Raw genomic sequence first — 15,397 nt, forward strand, 5'->3', positions numbered from 1 at the left:
CTTCCCCCCACACCTTGCACAGGGCCAAATAGACAGGTAAGGATGTGGTGAGGGGTTTCCTCCTTCCTATCCCCATCTCCCAAGGGGCAGGCTGGGTGGGGATGTGTGCTGAATTCCACCAGCCCCTCTGAGGAGAGGGAGTGTAGAATAAATGTATTTAGTAATGCTACAAATGTATTTTTTGTGGAGTTGAAAAAGACATCTATAGGAAAATGTTTCTAATTCAGCCTTGTGAAGGCACACCTTATAATTTTTTCAGGCTTTGAAGCATACCAGAAGTGATATCAGTTGGCCACACTTCTTTGCCATGGCCCCCAAAAGTGGTGTCATTTGGAAGTGAGGTCCTCAGGTGGAACCAATGCTTCATTAGCAGGTTTTCTGACACAGATGAGGCACAACGGACTCAGATGAGGCACAACTGACTCAGACACCAGTCCATGTGAAATTCATCTACAGCTGAAATTCATCATTCGCTGTAAAGATGGACTTTTTTGGAGATGCAGAAGGCTCTTCTCCTTGCCACCCAAGGCCTGGAGCTTGCCAGAGTAGGTGCTAGGCTGCGGTAGGTGCTAGGCCACCGAAAGCCCCTCTCCTCACAACCCAAAGCCTGGAGTTCATGGAAGGCACCTCTGCCAGCCCTGAAGTTAAAGAAACGAACCACAAATGACACCCCCAAACCCCAGCCCCAAGGAAGAACAAACCTCATTCAATTCCAGCCATCCCCAACAACACATGTCATCAAAATGGTAGGAGTCTCAGCTGGCAGAGGTTTGAATGGCTGGTGTCCCTCCCTTCCCGTGCCCTCCAGGCCCATCATTGGACACTGGGGGGGGGGGGTGTAGACCTGCCCATATAAGGGAGATTAAAAAAAACATGAAAACAATAATTTAAAAAATCCCAATGCCACAGCACACCTCAAGTGCACCAACAGCACACTGGTTCAAAATCCCTGATATATAATTGTCAAGCCACAGAAGATGCAGGACGAACTAATCTGTGCCTGAATATTAAACTTCAGGGACTGTGTCCTGAACAGAACTCGTCATTTCTTGCTTGTCTCCACTTCTGCCCCCTCCAATCTGTCCTGTGATTAGGATATGTGTCTTTCCAGACCATGGTAAACAGTTATACCAAGCTGGAGAGCCAACTTGGTGTAGTGGTTAGGAGTGTGGACTTCTAATCTGGTGAGCTGGGTTTGATTCCCTGCTGGGTGACTTTGGGCTCAATCGAGCAGTAATATCAGGGCTCTCTCAGCCTCACTTACCTCACAGGGTGTCTGTTGTAGGGAGAGGACAGGGAAGGTGATTGTGAGCTGCTTTGAGACTCCTTCTGGTAAAGAAAAACTGCATGTAAGAACCAACTGTTTTTTCTTCTTAAAACAACAGAACTAAAATTATTAGAAGGTATAATTATTAACATTGAACAAGATTTTTAAAAACGTACACCTCTTAGAGACATCCATAGGATGTTAGAACACTTACTTTATCATCTACTGTTTAGTGAGGGTTCCATACTGGACATATACAAATTGAAACTAGCATTCTGGATCGAGCAGGGATATCAATAGAGATTGAATTTGGCGCTAGATTTAGATTATTTTGATTATGAAGATGTTTACCTTGAAACATGCGATCCTACTATGACTCCTTTGAAATGTTTCCACGGAAAAAAATATGTTCACCATCACATTGACTTAGATGCTAGAATTGGTTCGGTTCAGTTTCAGATTAGGGGTGTACAAAAAAATCAGTTTTGAGGGGGCTTGGATCTATTGGACCCCAAAATATTTTAGCATTTACGAAAAATCCTGAGTCTGACTACCAGAAAAATCCTAGGTCACACTGCACCCTAATTCAAAATCCCAGTAAAAGAGAACAGATCACAAACAGAAACCAAAGCAATGAATCAGCTCTGCTAGCTTGGTTCCTCTTTGGTTTCACCAGACAACAAAAGAGAGGATGAGAGCACAGCATACCTTCTGACCCTGTGGAGCATAACAGGAATTGTGTTACTGGCAGCAAACAGTGCCCATCAAGCTTTAGAAGGCTCCTATTGGTGTTTCCAAGGCTGAAAAATTCTTCCCCCACCTGCCTTGGAGTTTTGTAAATAGTTTAATTAATCAGCACCAGTTTATCTGCAAACTACTTCATAAACTACTACTCACCACCATACACTGCCCCAAGACTTCATTAAAGTTGGTGGTGGAAGAGCGACTACAGATACCGCTTTCCAAATCAGCCAAAATTTGTGACAAAGTTTGTGAACTCATTCATGCCCATTCCTACCTGCAAATAAAATATTTTCTATACATTTAATCAGTGATAATTGAAGTAGTTCCAGCAAAGAACAATCTTATTTATCTTATACATAAAAATTGGTTCATACTTCTGATAACATGCTGAGAGTTCCAGAGACTCCAATTGGTGGAATGTCCCCTCCCCCAGGGCCAATTGCTGCTCTTGCTCAGGATTCTGTACTCCCCTCCTCCCTTCAAGCCTGCTGTGAAGGGAGCCTCTAACAACCCCTGACTGATGGGATGGACGTGTTTCTGAGAGCAACGCAGAGGAGTCTGAGAGCATGGGTGTGCTTTCCTTTTGAGGTGGAGGGGAGCTTTCCCATTCTGCCTAACTGCTGGTTGCCAGGGAGGTCACAGAAAAGCCCCTTCTTACTTAAAATACCACTATGGCCAGCCTTGCTGTTTGAGGGCAGATATAGTCAAGCCATACATATATCTTCTCTGCAACTCTCAGAACATTTGAGGCCTACCACACAAGGTTGTTGTGCAGATGAAACTGGATGCTGTTGCAGAGGTTCTTTTGCCTCCTGTTTCATCTGCACAACAATCCTGTGCAGTAGGCTTCAAGTGTTTAATCTCCACAACAACCTGTCTGGGAGACCTTAAATGTTTCTTCTGCACAACAACCCTGTCCACTCTTGAAAGCAGCCATGTTCACCTGGGAAGCTGTTCTTTATAATCTGGAGATGAACTGTCATTCCAGGAGATCTCCAGGCCCCACCTGGAGGTTGGCTGTCCCTGGTCTGGAAATATTCCTTGAGGTTTGGAAGTGGAGCCTCAAAAGTGTATAATGCCTCTGTAGTCACTTAACCAGGCACATAGCACCCTCTGACCTATTTCACGTGAAGGAAATATTGCAGAGAGGAGGTAAGGTTGCCAAATTGGTATAGGTTCATGTTCTGGAATTCCACACTATATAGGTGTGTATAAACCTGACTAAAGACTGCTGTGCACAGAGAGACCTCCTCTTAGTGTTGTCAGCTTCCAAGTGAGGCACTAAACCCACACCAAACCAAAAGCTAGCACCTGCTGTATTACAGAACACAACGGGCTTTACTACTAGTATAGCAATATAGCCTTACCAAAGATAGCACTGTCATTGGGGAAACTTAGGAATGACTTACAGTGACAACAACATATAGCATGTAGATGGGTTACATGTTCTTGCTGGAAGGTAGGCAAGTAGTACAAATGTCTACTCAATCACCTGCTTTCCTTGCTTCCTTTGGGGAATGGAAATATAAAGCATGTGAAGGGGGGCACTAAAGATGGAGTAGATTCTTTAAAAACAGTTAAGTCTAGCTGGATTGCCTGCTGCCTGATGGGGTAAATGTCCTGTCCCTTTAATAGAGGCTTAATGTGAGGATATGAGTAGCCTTTCATGGCATGGAAGTAAATATTAAATAACATACGTGGTCAGGGCCCAGTGTACCTGAGGGACCGCCTCCCTGCTTATGCCCCCAAAAGAGCCCTACGCTCCTCCACCACCAACTGGCTAATGGTCCCTGGCCCAAAAGAAGTCCGCCTGGCCTCGACCAGGGCCAGAACATTCTCTGTTGTGGCCCCCACCTGGTGGAATGAGCTCCCGGAAGAAATCAGGGCCCTGACAGAGCTTAAACAGTTCTGCAGGGCCTGCAAAAGGGAGCTCTTCTGCCAGGCATTTGGTTGAGACCAGGCATAACCAAGAGCAAATGAAGGGCCCCTGCTCCCCTCCCTCTCAAAACCCCACCAGAGTGCTCTGGACCTGTTTGTACTGTTTATTGTAACATTGTTTACACTGTTTATTATTACAACTACCTGTTATTAATAATATTAATCTTGTATGGTTGTCTTATTGATTGTTTTATTCATAAGTTCCATGTAAACCGCCCTGAGCCCCTGGGGAGGGTGATATATAAATCAAATAAATAAATAAATAAATAATGAATAAACATTCTATTAGTCCTCTGCTAAATAGACAGGACTCTTTTTTAAACAAGTGGTTGATAACTCCACTGGTTTATCACTTTTTAAAGAATTAGAACACTGAAAACTCCTGCTTCCATATTCCCTATAAAATCTCAAGGCCAGGGCCACAATGCATTATCTTCCACACACTGAAATAGAATATATATATATATATATTCTTTGTGAATATAATCATTTGTGTATATAACCAATGTGAATATAACCATTTTTATTATACATTTTTATTATTAGATAATAATTAATATATTATATTAATAGCACCAGCTCTCCTACCCTAGCTGGTTAATCTTCATGTTTTAAAGAATGAGTGACACAGTTATTGCTAAATACCTTAAGGGGGTACAACATGCCAATAGGGGAAGGCAAAGAAATTCTTAGATGGGCTTTATGATGGAATTTGTCCTATTTTGTATTTAAACAATGCCATCTAGTGATCATCTTAGAAACTGAACTGCAAGAAACTTGAATATGTGATTGCTGCCTGATACACATCTGATGAAATAAGTTCTTGCCACACAACTACATTTTGTTTAGCTAATTTTACTCTACTTTTTCTGCTACAAGGAATAATACAATCCTATGCATAGATAGAATTAAACCCACCTAAGCAGGAAACATTTCACATCTTTAAGTGTTTTAAACCAGAATATAAGAAAACAGAGAGGGAAAGGTGGGCTAGTCTGGGCTTGCCCTACATTTTCAAATTGCATTACAGAAATTTTATAACTGAAACTGGGAAGCAGGGCAGTTGCAGCTTTTCCCATAATTTTTCCTCTAATATTATACTGTTCTTCTGCACCTACTGCAGTGAGATGAAATCCATATGTGCTATCTAATGACATATCACAGCACCAGAGGAGACATAGAATTGTATAGTTGGAAGGAGTTATAACAGGCTATCTGGTTCAACCTCCTGCTCAATGCAGGAAAAGCCTAAAGCATCCAGGAAAAGTACCTGTCCAGCCACTGCTTAAAGACTGCCTGTGAGGGAGAGCTCACCACCTCCTTAGGCAGCCTATTCCACTGCTGAACTACTCTGTGAAAAAAATGTTTCTGATATCTAGCCGGTACCAATCTACACATTGTTTAAATCCATTACTGTGGGTCCTATCCTCAACAAGAAGCGCCCCTGCCCTCCTCTGACAACCTTTCAAATACTAAAAGGCAGTAATCATGTCTCCACCTCCACTTCTCTAGGCGGAACATTCCCAAGTACCTCAGCCTTTCCCCATAGGGCTTAGTTCCCAGGCCCTGGATCAGCCTTGTCACTCTCCTCTGAACCCTGTCAATTTTGTCCACACCCTTTTGGAAGTGCGGCCTCCAGAACTGCACACAGTACTCCAGTTGGGGGTCTGACCAATGAGGTATGCAACGGGACTGTAACATCTTGTTATTGTGATATGGTGCCTTTGTTGATACAGCCCAAGGCTGCATTTGCCTTCTTTACTGCTGCATCACACTGTCTGCTCATATTTAACTTACAGTTCACAATTACCCCAAGATCACATTCACATACACTGCTACACAGAAGTGTATCTCCCATCCAGTATACATCTGCCCATTTTTTTTCCAGCATGTTCAGATCTTATTGAACTTTGTCTCTAACTTCTGGGGTGTTTGCTACTCCTCCCCATTTGGTGTTATCTGCAAATATAATGAGCCCCCTAATCCAGATCACTGATAAAACTGTTGAAAAGTACTGGACCCAATACTGCTGGTACCAACTTGCTGGTCATTCCTGGCCCTAGGGAAGTTCACTTGGCCTCTACCAGGGCCAGGGCCTTTGGTCTTGGCCCCTACCCCGTAGAATGAGCTCCCGGGAGAGCTACAGACCCTGCAGGATTTGTCAGCTTTCTGCAAGGCCTGTAAGATGGAGCTCTTCCACCAGGTCTATGGTTGAGGCCAGTGTAGGAGGAAGATCTGGTTGCTCCCCCCCACATCAGGAAGTATGCCATCAAGATGTATGCTACCCTTGACCATCTTGGACAATGACATAGCCCTCTGCTGCCTGGGTGGCAGGCATTCTGTTGGGAGTAGGATTATTTTTCTGCCATATTGGTGGCTTTTGTGTATTATTCTCTGTGGTTTGAATGGGAGTTTTTAGTGGGGTTATTGTTGTGGGACTTTTTGTATTGTAAGCCACCACAAACCGGTATGCCAAGAGTGGTGGATAAGAAATAATAATAATAAAAAAACACAATCTGATGAAATACCATTGACAACTACTCTTTGGGTGTGGTTTTCTAATTTGATCCGTATCCACCTAACTATCCAACATTCCAGTCTGCAGTCCTCCAATTTACCCGTGGGATGTATGGGAGAACTCACAGCTGCTTCATCTTCTAACTAAGCAATACATTTTAAGGGAAAAGAAGTATCTCTGGATTGCATTTTAACCATCTTAACTTGTTTTCAATTTTAATGTCTGCTTTCTTGTTCTTTCTCTAATAAGAAAGAGAGAAGTCATCACCAAAGGAAAAATATTCCTTCTTAATCATTTGATCTGTTCTCAGTAGAGCCCCACCTATAGGAAATTTTCCTATGTCAGCAAGAGAAAAGAGCATTTTCAGCTTGGATTTTGCTGATCATATTTTTCTGGGTATTTTTTCAGTCCTTATGGTCTTTCTTTTTTACTTAATTGGTTAAAGTTTTTATGTTAGCTGCCTCATATATCTGGCTTGCACACAGTGAAACAGGATACAAGTATTTTAAATAAATAAAATAGTAGTATCACCTACACAGCAAACACTTTAGCAGATCTTATATGGCAACTGCCAGGGAACCTTTTTGATATTGCCAGTCATCAGTGGAGGCCTCCCCTTTCCTTGGAACTCAAGTTAATGGACTCAAGAACAAACACATATCAGCCTTCTGTCACTGTCCTTTTATTTTGCTTTCCATGTGTGAGTGGACAAAAGCCACAGAGTGATATGCATCAGTGCATGAACTGAACTGTCATGTAAAGAGTTCTTAGTCTGACTAAGAGTGCTTGCACTTGAAAGCTCACACCCTGAATAAATCTTTGTTGGTCTTAAAGGTGCCACTGGACTCTGATTTTATTGAACACCTGAAGGGATCACTGTCCTTGGAGCCCCTGCTGTCCTGTATCAAAGCTGGGGTCTTGTTCTGTCTCCATGGAACAGCTTGCCTAACTGCAAGCATTTTGTTTTTCCATGGGATACTGAGGAATGGCAATAGGAGAAAAAAGGGGGCTTGTTCAGGTTCACTGAGTGATGGTTAAACACATTTCCTGCAAGTATGGGGAAAGGTGAGCTTTCTTTGTTCCCTAATTGCGCCATCCTAAGCAGCGTTTACCTTTCCTAGTCCTGTCAAGTAAGAGTACTGCTGACTTATTTAAGTCAGTGGATGCCATTGGCTTATTTGAAGGTAAGTGGAGCTATAGAAGTGCTTTTTTTCCAAACACCCCAATTGTAAAGCAGCAGGAATTTTGCATAGGAAGGATTTTTATTAGGATACCCTAATAAACATGCTGCCTGTGTGAAATTCCTACTGCTTTACAATTGTTAGAGACACTCCTGTAAGCAAAAAAAGTGGGGATCCCATTCCCTTGTAAGACTGCAGAAAGGAATTTTACACACACCAGTGTCAGGGCAGTTCAGTGTGATGCCAAAGTTTCAAAATATCTTTTCAATAAAAATTCCCCATTGGATCATGTTCAGTTCTTTTCACTTTTGAAATGTGGGTTACTAAAATATGAATTTCTAATTCCTGCATTTTCTGCTTTACAATAAGGGTAAATAACCAGAGTTAAAACTACTGGGAGGTGCCCTTTGAATACCAACAAGTTCAGCAGAAACCATACTCCTCATTCATGTTGAGTGACAAAATGATTTGGCAACATAACTCCATCCCTTTAGCATGAGAGACAGCACCACTACACTCTCTGAGAGGGGCTACATGATACATCCTCCGCATCAGATGCTTCCAGCAAATTTGTCAAGATTATGATGATTTTCCTTATCTTTATCTCGTTCCCATGTTGCCAGCTTTTGTAAAGGTCTTTCAGATTTGCACACAGAAGCTACAAAACCATTCTTAAATAATTGCCTATAGATTTGAAGAGTACAGTGGGTGGGTGTAAGAAAGTCTGTCAGCAACAATGTTGCTGAATCTCTTAAACATGAAGGGCATCTTTATGACTCCAGGATAACTGTGTTCCCAAAATTCACAGTTCTGTATGAATCACAGGCATTAATTATTATCACATGGAGAACTAAGTGTGGTTTGTCTGCTGTTCATGGCAGCAAAGAGAATTTTGATACAGCCGAGTATGTATCCTATTATATATACCTGGGTTGGAAATATTCCTGGAGGTTTGGAGGTGGGACTTCAAAATCGTGCAATGCCTCAGAGTCCAGCCTTCAAAGGAGCCATTTTTGCCTGCAGTTGGGAGGGAGTGGTGCAGGTGTGTCCCTCCTGGGCTATGCGCTATGGCCAGGCCTTACCAGCAACTGTTTGTATTCTGGGGCGCAGACAGACAGACCAGCATCAGTCCTGTGAGTCTGGAAAGTGCAGGAAGATCTAGATAAATATTTACAGCCTGAAACTGTAAATAGTGAACTAGTAAATGGCTGAAGAGACATAGGAACTGAAGAGACTTTTTTCAACCTTGGCCTGGCAAATAAAAAAACAGTATAAAAAACCTTGCTAAGGTCAAGACTGCTGTGCACAGAGAGACTTCCTCTTAGGGTTGCCAGCTTCCATGTGAAGCTCTCTACCCCACCTCCCTCATGGGGAGTCTGCTATGGGGAGAGGAAAATGCTTTGAGACATCTGAAATCTGCTGGGCCACTGCGACCCATTCCCAGTTCTCTCATACCTCTCACAGCCCCACATCCCTCACAGGTTGTCTATTGTGGGGAGACAAAGGGGAAAGGTGTTTGTAAACCGCTTTGAGACTCCTTTGGGTAATAAGGAACAGGGTACAAAAATCCAGCTCTTCTTCTGAGGCGCAACCATGAAAGTAGCACGTGGGCACATAACATTTTATCAACAGTGAAAAAATGGAGACAGCAGGAACAGGGTGGAAACCTGTGTACTGTGACTACCCCAGGTGAATTAGGTCAGGGGAACATTTTGTTGTCTGTGGCTTAATTCACACAAGAAGGGAAATGAGGTTGAATGCAGAACTGGGAGGAATTGGTTCCCATGTAATCTCCCCCTGAGAAGAGTCTCCAGTCTGATTTCCCCTTCACGTATCTGAAGACATGGCTCTGGAAAGCTCATCTGTAACCACTATGCCACAATTCCCAAAGGTCAGTCCTCTCCCACACTCCACAAACATTCCAAACCACAGGTTCTTGACACCCATATCTCCACACCCATGCCCTCATTTGACACCATGCCACCACAACCCCCCACACAACACACATTCAACCCCATGCCCTTACAGACTAGACAACTCCTCCCCTTCCTCTTCCCACTGCCAAGCTCTAGCACCCATTGTATTCTTGGAGACAACGGGCTTTGCCCCTAGTATTGCACAAAGATGTCATTGGCTGATGCTGATTATAAGGCTGGAGGTGGGAACTGAGCTGGGAAAGGAGAGGCGGGTGATCTGGTAGCCTTCTCCTGATCATACAGGGGTCTGAGCACCTTAAAGCTAACCATTAGCATAAAATGTCTTTTTGGGCTCCAGTTATCATGTTCAGGGTCTCAGAAATCCACCCAAATAGTAATAAACTCCAAAAGAACATAAATTCAAAAAAGAGGGGGGGGGGTGCTGTATCATTCTGCCGTTTCTGCATAGCAATGGGGCAGTGTTGATTTCTATTTAAAATGTGTCTGTGTTGAGGCATTAAAAAAATTGGGGGGCTGGGGCAGGGAGAAAGTTTCAGTCCATGAGAGAACTCCTCCGAGGCTGTGCAGAGGAGGCCAGCACCACAGTGAGCAGGAGCGGTGTCGGCGGCCGTGGCATGGTGCTGGCCTCCTCCGTACTGCCTGGGAGCTCATCAAGGTGGTGCAGAGGAGGCCAGTGCCAAGGTGAGTGCTGCGATGAGCAGGAGCGGTGGTGGCATGTGCGCATGTACCATGCACGTGCATGTAGGTGTCATGGCCTCTGCTGTAGAGGTCATGGCATTAGGGCAGTTGAGAACCGCTGTCCTAGAGGGAGATGAACATTTTCTGCATACACAAAGTCCTGTTTATGCCTGCAGAGTACATCAAGGTCCATCTTATCTGACTATCCTTTACCAACCCACAGAGGACAGAGACTACCTTGGCACCTTCAGTGTCAAAGTGAGCTGCTGCACAGCACCTTCAAGGTTGCAGTGCTACCTGGTCACATTGTAAGCTGCCACATGAAGTGGAATGGTGGATGTGAAGAACTACTGTAAAACTTCTAAGCTTTTAGCATTCAGGAGATGAGTAATACCAGTGCTGGTTAATCTCATATTATTTTAATTGCCAGTTTAAATCTTTGTGGGAAAATGCTTTTTGTCCTTATATCATAAGCCAAGAGACAGAGGTAAACTGTTTTTAGAAATTGAACATGGTGATGAATAGACAAAAGAAGACGACAGATGGCTGGAGGCCAAAGGCAGAGACATTCAGTGATTTTGGTTTTCTTTTGCATCAAACCCAACTCCAAGGTCCTTCCTTCATAAGAGCAGCCATGTTTTTCAAGGCTTCAAAGAGTTCCCCCTTCTCTATGCCTTTCCTCGGGACTGCAGACTAATATGTTTTAAATGCTTTCTGCATATTAGAAAAAGCTCCCTGTGTTTGTCCTTCTAGAGGAAAGTATACAACCACAAAGGCAACTTGGAAACAGATATGCCATCTTCATTGTCTCTGGTGTGGTCTTTATAGATACTGTAAACTTTAAGATGGCTATAGCTTCCCTGAGCATAATTACATTTAAGCATTCAGCTAAGTCACCTTTTCAGGCAAGATTCCAGGAAAAAAGGATGGGAGATGAAGCAAGTAAGACAGTGTACCAACTGCCTCTTGGAGAGGAACAAAATATTTGGAGTTCATTTATGATTTGTTCACTGAATGTTACGTTTCGACTGTGGAATGATTGGAAAACTCCAAGTAAGAAACAATGAACTGCTATATTAAAGAAATGCCAAGTCTCACAGTGTTATTTGGAACACTCGGTATTTATTTCAAAATTGTGGAAGCTTTGATACACTTAAGATATCACGGTGTGAATTGTCTCAATTTATGCATGTGTTTGACACTTCTCATCTGAAGTCTTTTAATAACTCTAGTACATGAGATTTAATGACTAGTCTTGCCACCATTCCTCTTGATTTATTTCCCAGTTTTCTTTAGATTATTTACAGTGCAATCCTACAGAGTTTTACTTTTTAAGGCCATCAATATTAATGGGCATAGAAGAGGATATCACTATTTAGGATTACACTGTTAGTCTACAGTAACATTGCCTGCTTGTAAACACCCTACATTACACTGTATTTTCTTGCAGAGTATAACAAAAAGTAAATAACACTAGCAATCTTAAATCACTGACTATTTCTGCATTTAGTACCATGTGGCTGTCATGTTCTGCATCTAGGTTCTCTTTTACCAGTCCAACAGCCTTTTTACCAGTCCAACAGCCTCTGAAAAGAGAGGGGGATCCGCCTCTACAACCTGCAACTATGACTAGTCTGCCCTCATCAGCCTCCCTCTGACTTCTAAATGCCAGCCTATAGTGGGGGTGAATCAATGCACAGTTCACTGCTCTCATTGGAGGGTGAGCCTTCCCCTGAGAACTGGAGAGATTATTAGTTGGTATATACAACTTTGTGTTTATCCTCTATTTCAACACCGCCCGTGGAGCCGCGGGCACCGCGGACTAAATAATGCGGTAAGGGGTTCTGGGGAGGGATGTGTCCGGGATGAGGAAGGGTCCGGATTGGACCCTTCCTCCGGACAGACAATCGGAGGGACCAATCGGCAGGCGTGAGGCGCCTGCCGATTGGTCCCTCTGATTCCCAGCCCCAGGCCTGCGAGCCGTGCGCAGTGCAGCTTGCAGTTGCTCCTTTGCCAGTGGCCTGACGCGTCGGAGGCGCAAAGCATCTCTGATGCATCAGGCCGCCCGCAAGGGAGTCCCCGACAGCCGCGCAGAGCGCGGCTGCTGGGGGCACCCTGCCCGGCGCCCTGACGCGGTGAGAGGCGCAAAGCGCCTCTCGCCGTGTCAGGCTGCCGCCCGAGGGAGCCCCCGGCACTTGTGCGCAGCGCGGCTGCTGGGGGCTCCCTGCCTGGCGGCCTGACGCGAAGAGAGGCGCGAAGCGTCAGGCTGCCGCCCAAGGGAGCCGCCACCAAAAGACCACACCCGGGGGAGGCCCTGCTGCCCGAGGGAGCCCCCGCCGACAGCCCGCCGCCACGGAGCATCCGCAAGACAGTAAGTACCTAGCGCCCGCTGTATTAGTCATACAGTTGGCTTGATTACTAGTTGACTCCATAATTGCCATCCTGATCCCTGTCCCTCCGCTGGGAAATATCTGTGTGCTGGTCCTTCGGTGATTGGTCAATAGGGTTCCTCTTACTGAGACCCTACTGCGGCTACCAAATGGTCCTACTGTGGCTCAACTCTCAACAACAATAACAATAACAATAATAATAATAATAATAATTCTTACCTGCCACTCTCGGTGGACTGGCTCGTGGCAGGTTACAATACAAAAAGTCCCATAACAATAAGCCCAGTAAAAAAAAAAAACTTTAAAACCACACAGAATAATACACAAATCTCTCTTCCTCCCCCCCCCCCCCCAATATTGAGCATTTTGCAATGCTGAGGCAATACTTCCAGGCGTGAGATCAGAAGTGATGTACCAAGCAATACCAGTTTCCCCCAAATTTTGCTTCCATTGCTCCATCAAGCAGAAGAATGGACACTAGGAGCAGGAAACTGCTACTATACAGGGCAACCCAGCAGCCCTATCGTATTATGTTGGGTAGATTGTGCACCTTGCATTTAACACCTTGCACAACACAAGTATTAAACATGTATCAAAGGAAAATGTATTATCTAAACTACAGGTTCACAAATTGTGTGACTTCATTCACACCAAAAAAGCCAAACTTCTGCCAAGTGTTTAATCCAGTTGCTTTCATGTCGTGCAAAACAAAAACACCTGTATAATTAATATCGAGCCTGTCGGGAGAGGCGGGAAATAAATCTAAAAAAAAAATAATAATACACAAAACCTTTTTGAGAATTTACAGGGAAATATCTGGATTGATAATATTTGTATTCATATTTGCAATAAAATGTAAAAGCATGATATTTTTGATCTGAAAAGATGAACATGATGTATTTACTATTCAATAATGATTCCTTAGAAAGTATCAACTTACCTGGTTTGCTTTCATTTGGTTTACACTGCACTTCTTCCACACATTCTGCAGGAAACCATCCAACATGTCCTCGAGTGCTGCCTTCCCAGAATCCACCTTCACCAATGCTCAAAACTAAACATAAAATAGAAAAACATTTTTAGGCATTTATTTTCCTCCATTACACAAGCTAAAAGGGTAACTTAATAATATTAAGCCACTATCAAGTCCATAGCACTTATATATATAGTCACTCCAGTTGATTAGGTCCAGGAAACATGCTTTATTTACCGTATTTACCAGCGTATAAGACGACTGGGCGTATAAGATGACTGGGCGTATAAGACGACCGGGCGTATAAGACGACCCCCCAATATTTCCACTCAAAATATAGAGTTTGTTACATTACATTACAGTACTATGGGCCACTGTGGGCAGCTATGTCTATCCCAACTGAAGTGCACCCGGCGTATAGGACGACCCCCCCCACTTGGAGGCATGTTTTTCAGGGGGGGAAAGTAGTCTTATACGCCAGCAAATACTGTAGTTACTTATTGTCCAACTTCCTCACTGAGAGTCAAGGTGAACTACACAATGGAAATTAATCTGTTCCACATAATATATTTCTAGTAAGGCCTTGGAGGAGGAGCGTGTCTCATGGCTTAAGTGCCTTTAATACCCACTCAGGGCAGCTGTCCCACCCCTGAGTGCCTCCTCCTCTAACTGGCTTGCCTGTCTGTCCAGCAGCCAGCCAATCACCTTCCTTCCCCCACCCTTGACCACCTGATCTCCTTCCACTTTCCTCTGAGGCTCGGAAGCTGCATGAGAGCTGTCCCTGCCAGTGAATTCCCTTACAGCTGCCTGCAGTCTTTCCAGGTCCTAGGGGGACTAATATTTATTTATTTTCATTTATAGTTCACCTTTCTTACTGAAATGTAAGGCAGACCACAAGTATAATAGAAAGTTAACTGATCAGCAAGCTGATTACAAAATGAATGATAACAGTTGAATGATAGCAACATTTGAATTTAAAAGCAAAGATTCAAAGTAAAACAAAACGCGGATTACAAAGTATGATAACATTTGAGTCTAACAATAAAGAGTCCCAGTTTTCAGTTGAACAACGGCAAGCCTCAAGGGGAATCTATTCAACTGAGAAAATACCACCACTGAAAAAAGCAGTCACTGATCACCATGTGGTTCACCTCTGTAGGTAAGGGGCAAAGAGCAGGGCTTGGGAGGCAATCTTAACTGGTGGGCTAGACAGTGCAGGAGGAATACCCTACCCTCAAACATGTTTTAGAAAGCCTACTAAAGATGCTGCAATGGTGAAAAGAAGGCAAGATGCTAGACTTTTCCTCATGTAGAACTAATGGTATCACTTAAAAAAAAACTGATCGGCTTTATTTTTATCATATAGTTGTGGTGTCCTTTATATCATGAGTGACAGACAAATGATGTCAGTGTGCATTACTAATACAAACTAAAAAAGATATTCTCAGCTGTTGACACAACAGTAACTGAAATCTAATTTTAAAGTTTTACCTGAACTGGATCTACTTAAGGGTTCTAGTACTGTCTGGGGTCGCGTGTAGGATTCAGTGTCCAGTCAGCACACTGGAGACTCTGGCAGCTTCAGCAACAGGCTTCTTTACTGCTTCACACAAACTTGGAACTACAACCAACACACGCCAGGATGACCCTCTCATACAATTCTTAATGGGGAAAACAAACTAGTTTGTGAGGGCTCACTTTAAGGTACATACATTTACATATATACATATATATCACCACATCCTTCATCTTCAAGCTAATACTATCTTCT

The 15,397-nt window shown here is 43.6% G+C and overlaps 1 protein-coding gene across 7 annotated transcripts in view; it reads right to left on the reverse strand.

The window, feature by feature from the left end:
* SHANK2 (SH3 and multiple ankyrin repeat domains 2) overlaps positions 1-15,397 on the reverse strand; it is a 510,912-nt gene that overhangs the window by 275,044 nt on the left and 220,471 nt on the right. For all 7 annotated transcript variants that reach the window (XM_077322114.1, XM_077322109.1, XM_077322108.1 and 4 more), the window contains one exon: positions 13,594-13,707. In XM_077322114.1, the coding sequence (XP_077178229.1) occupies positions 13,594-13,707 (114 nt within the window). The remainder of the gene's footprint in view (positions 1-13,593; positions 13,708-15,397) is intronic.

The sequence above is a fragment of the Paroedura picta genome, chromosome 2, assembly GCF_049243985.1.
Source record: "Paroedura picta isolate Pp20150507F chromosome 2, Ppicta_v3.0, whole genome shotgun sequence".
Classification (NCBI taxonomy): Eukaryota; Metazoa; Chordata; class Lepidosauria; order Squamata; family Gekkonidae; genus Paroedura; species Paroedura picta.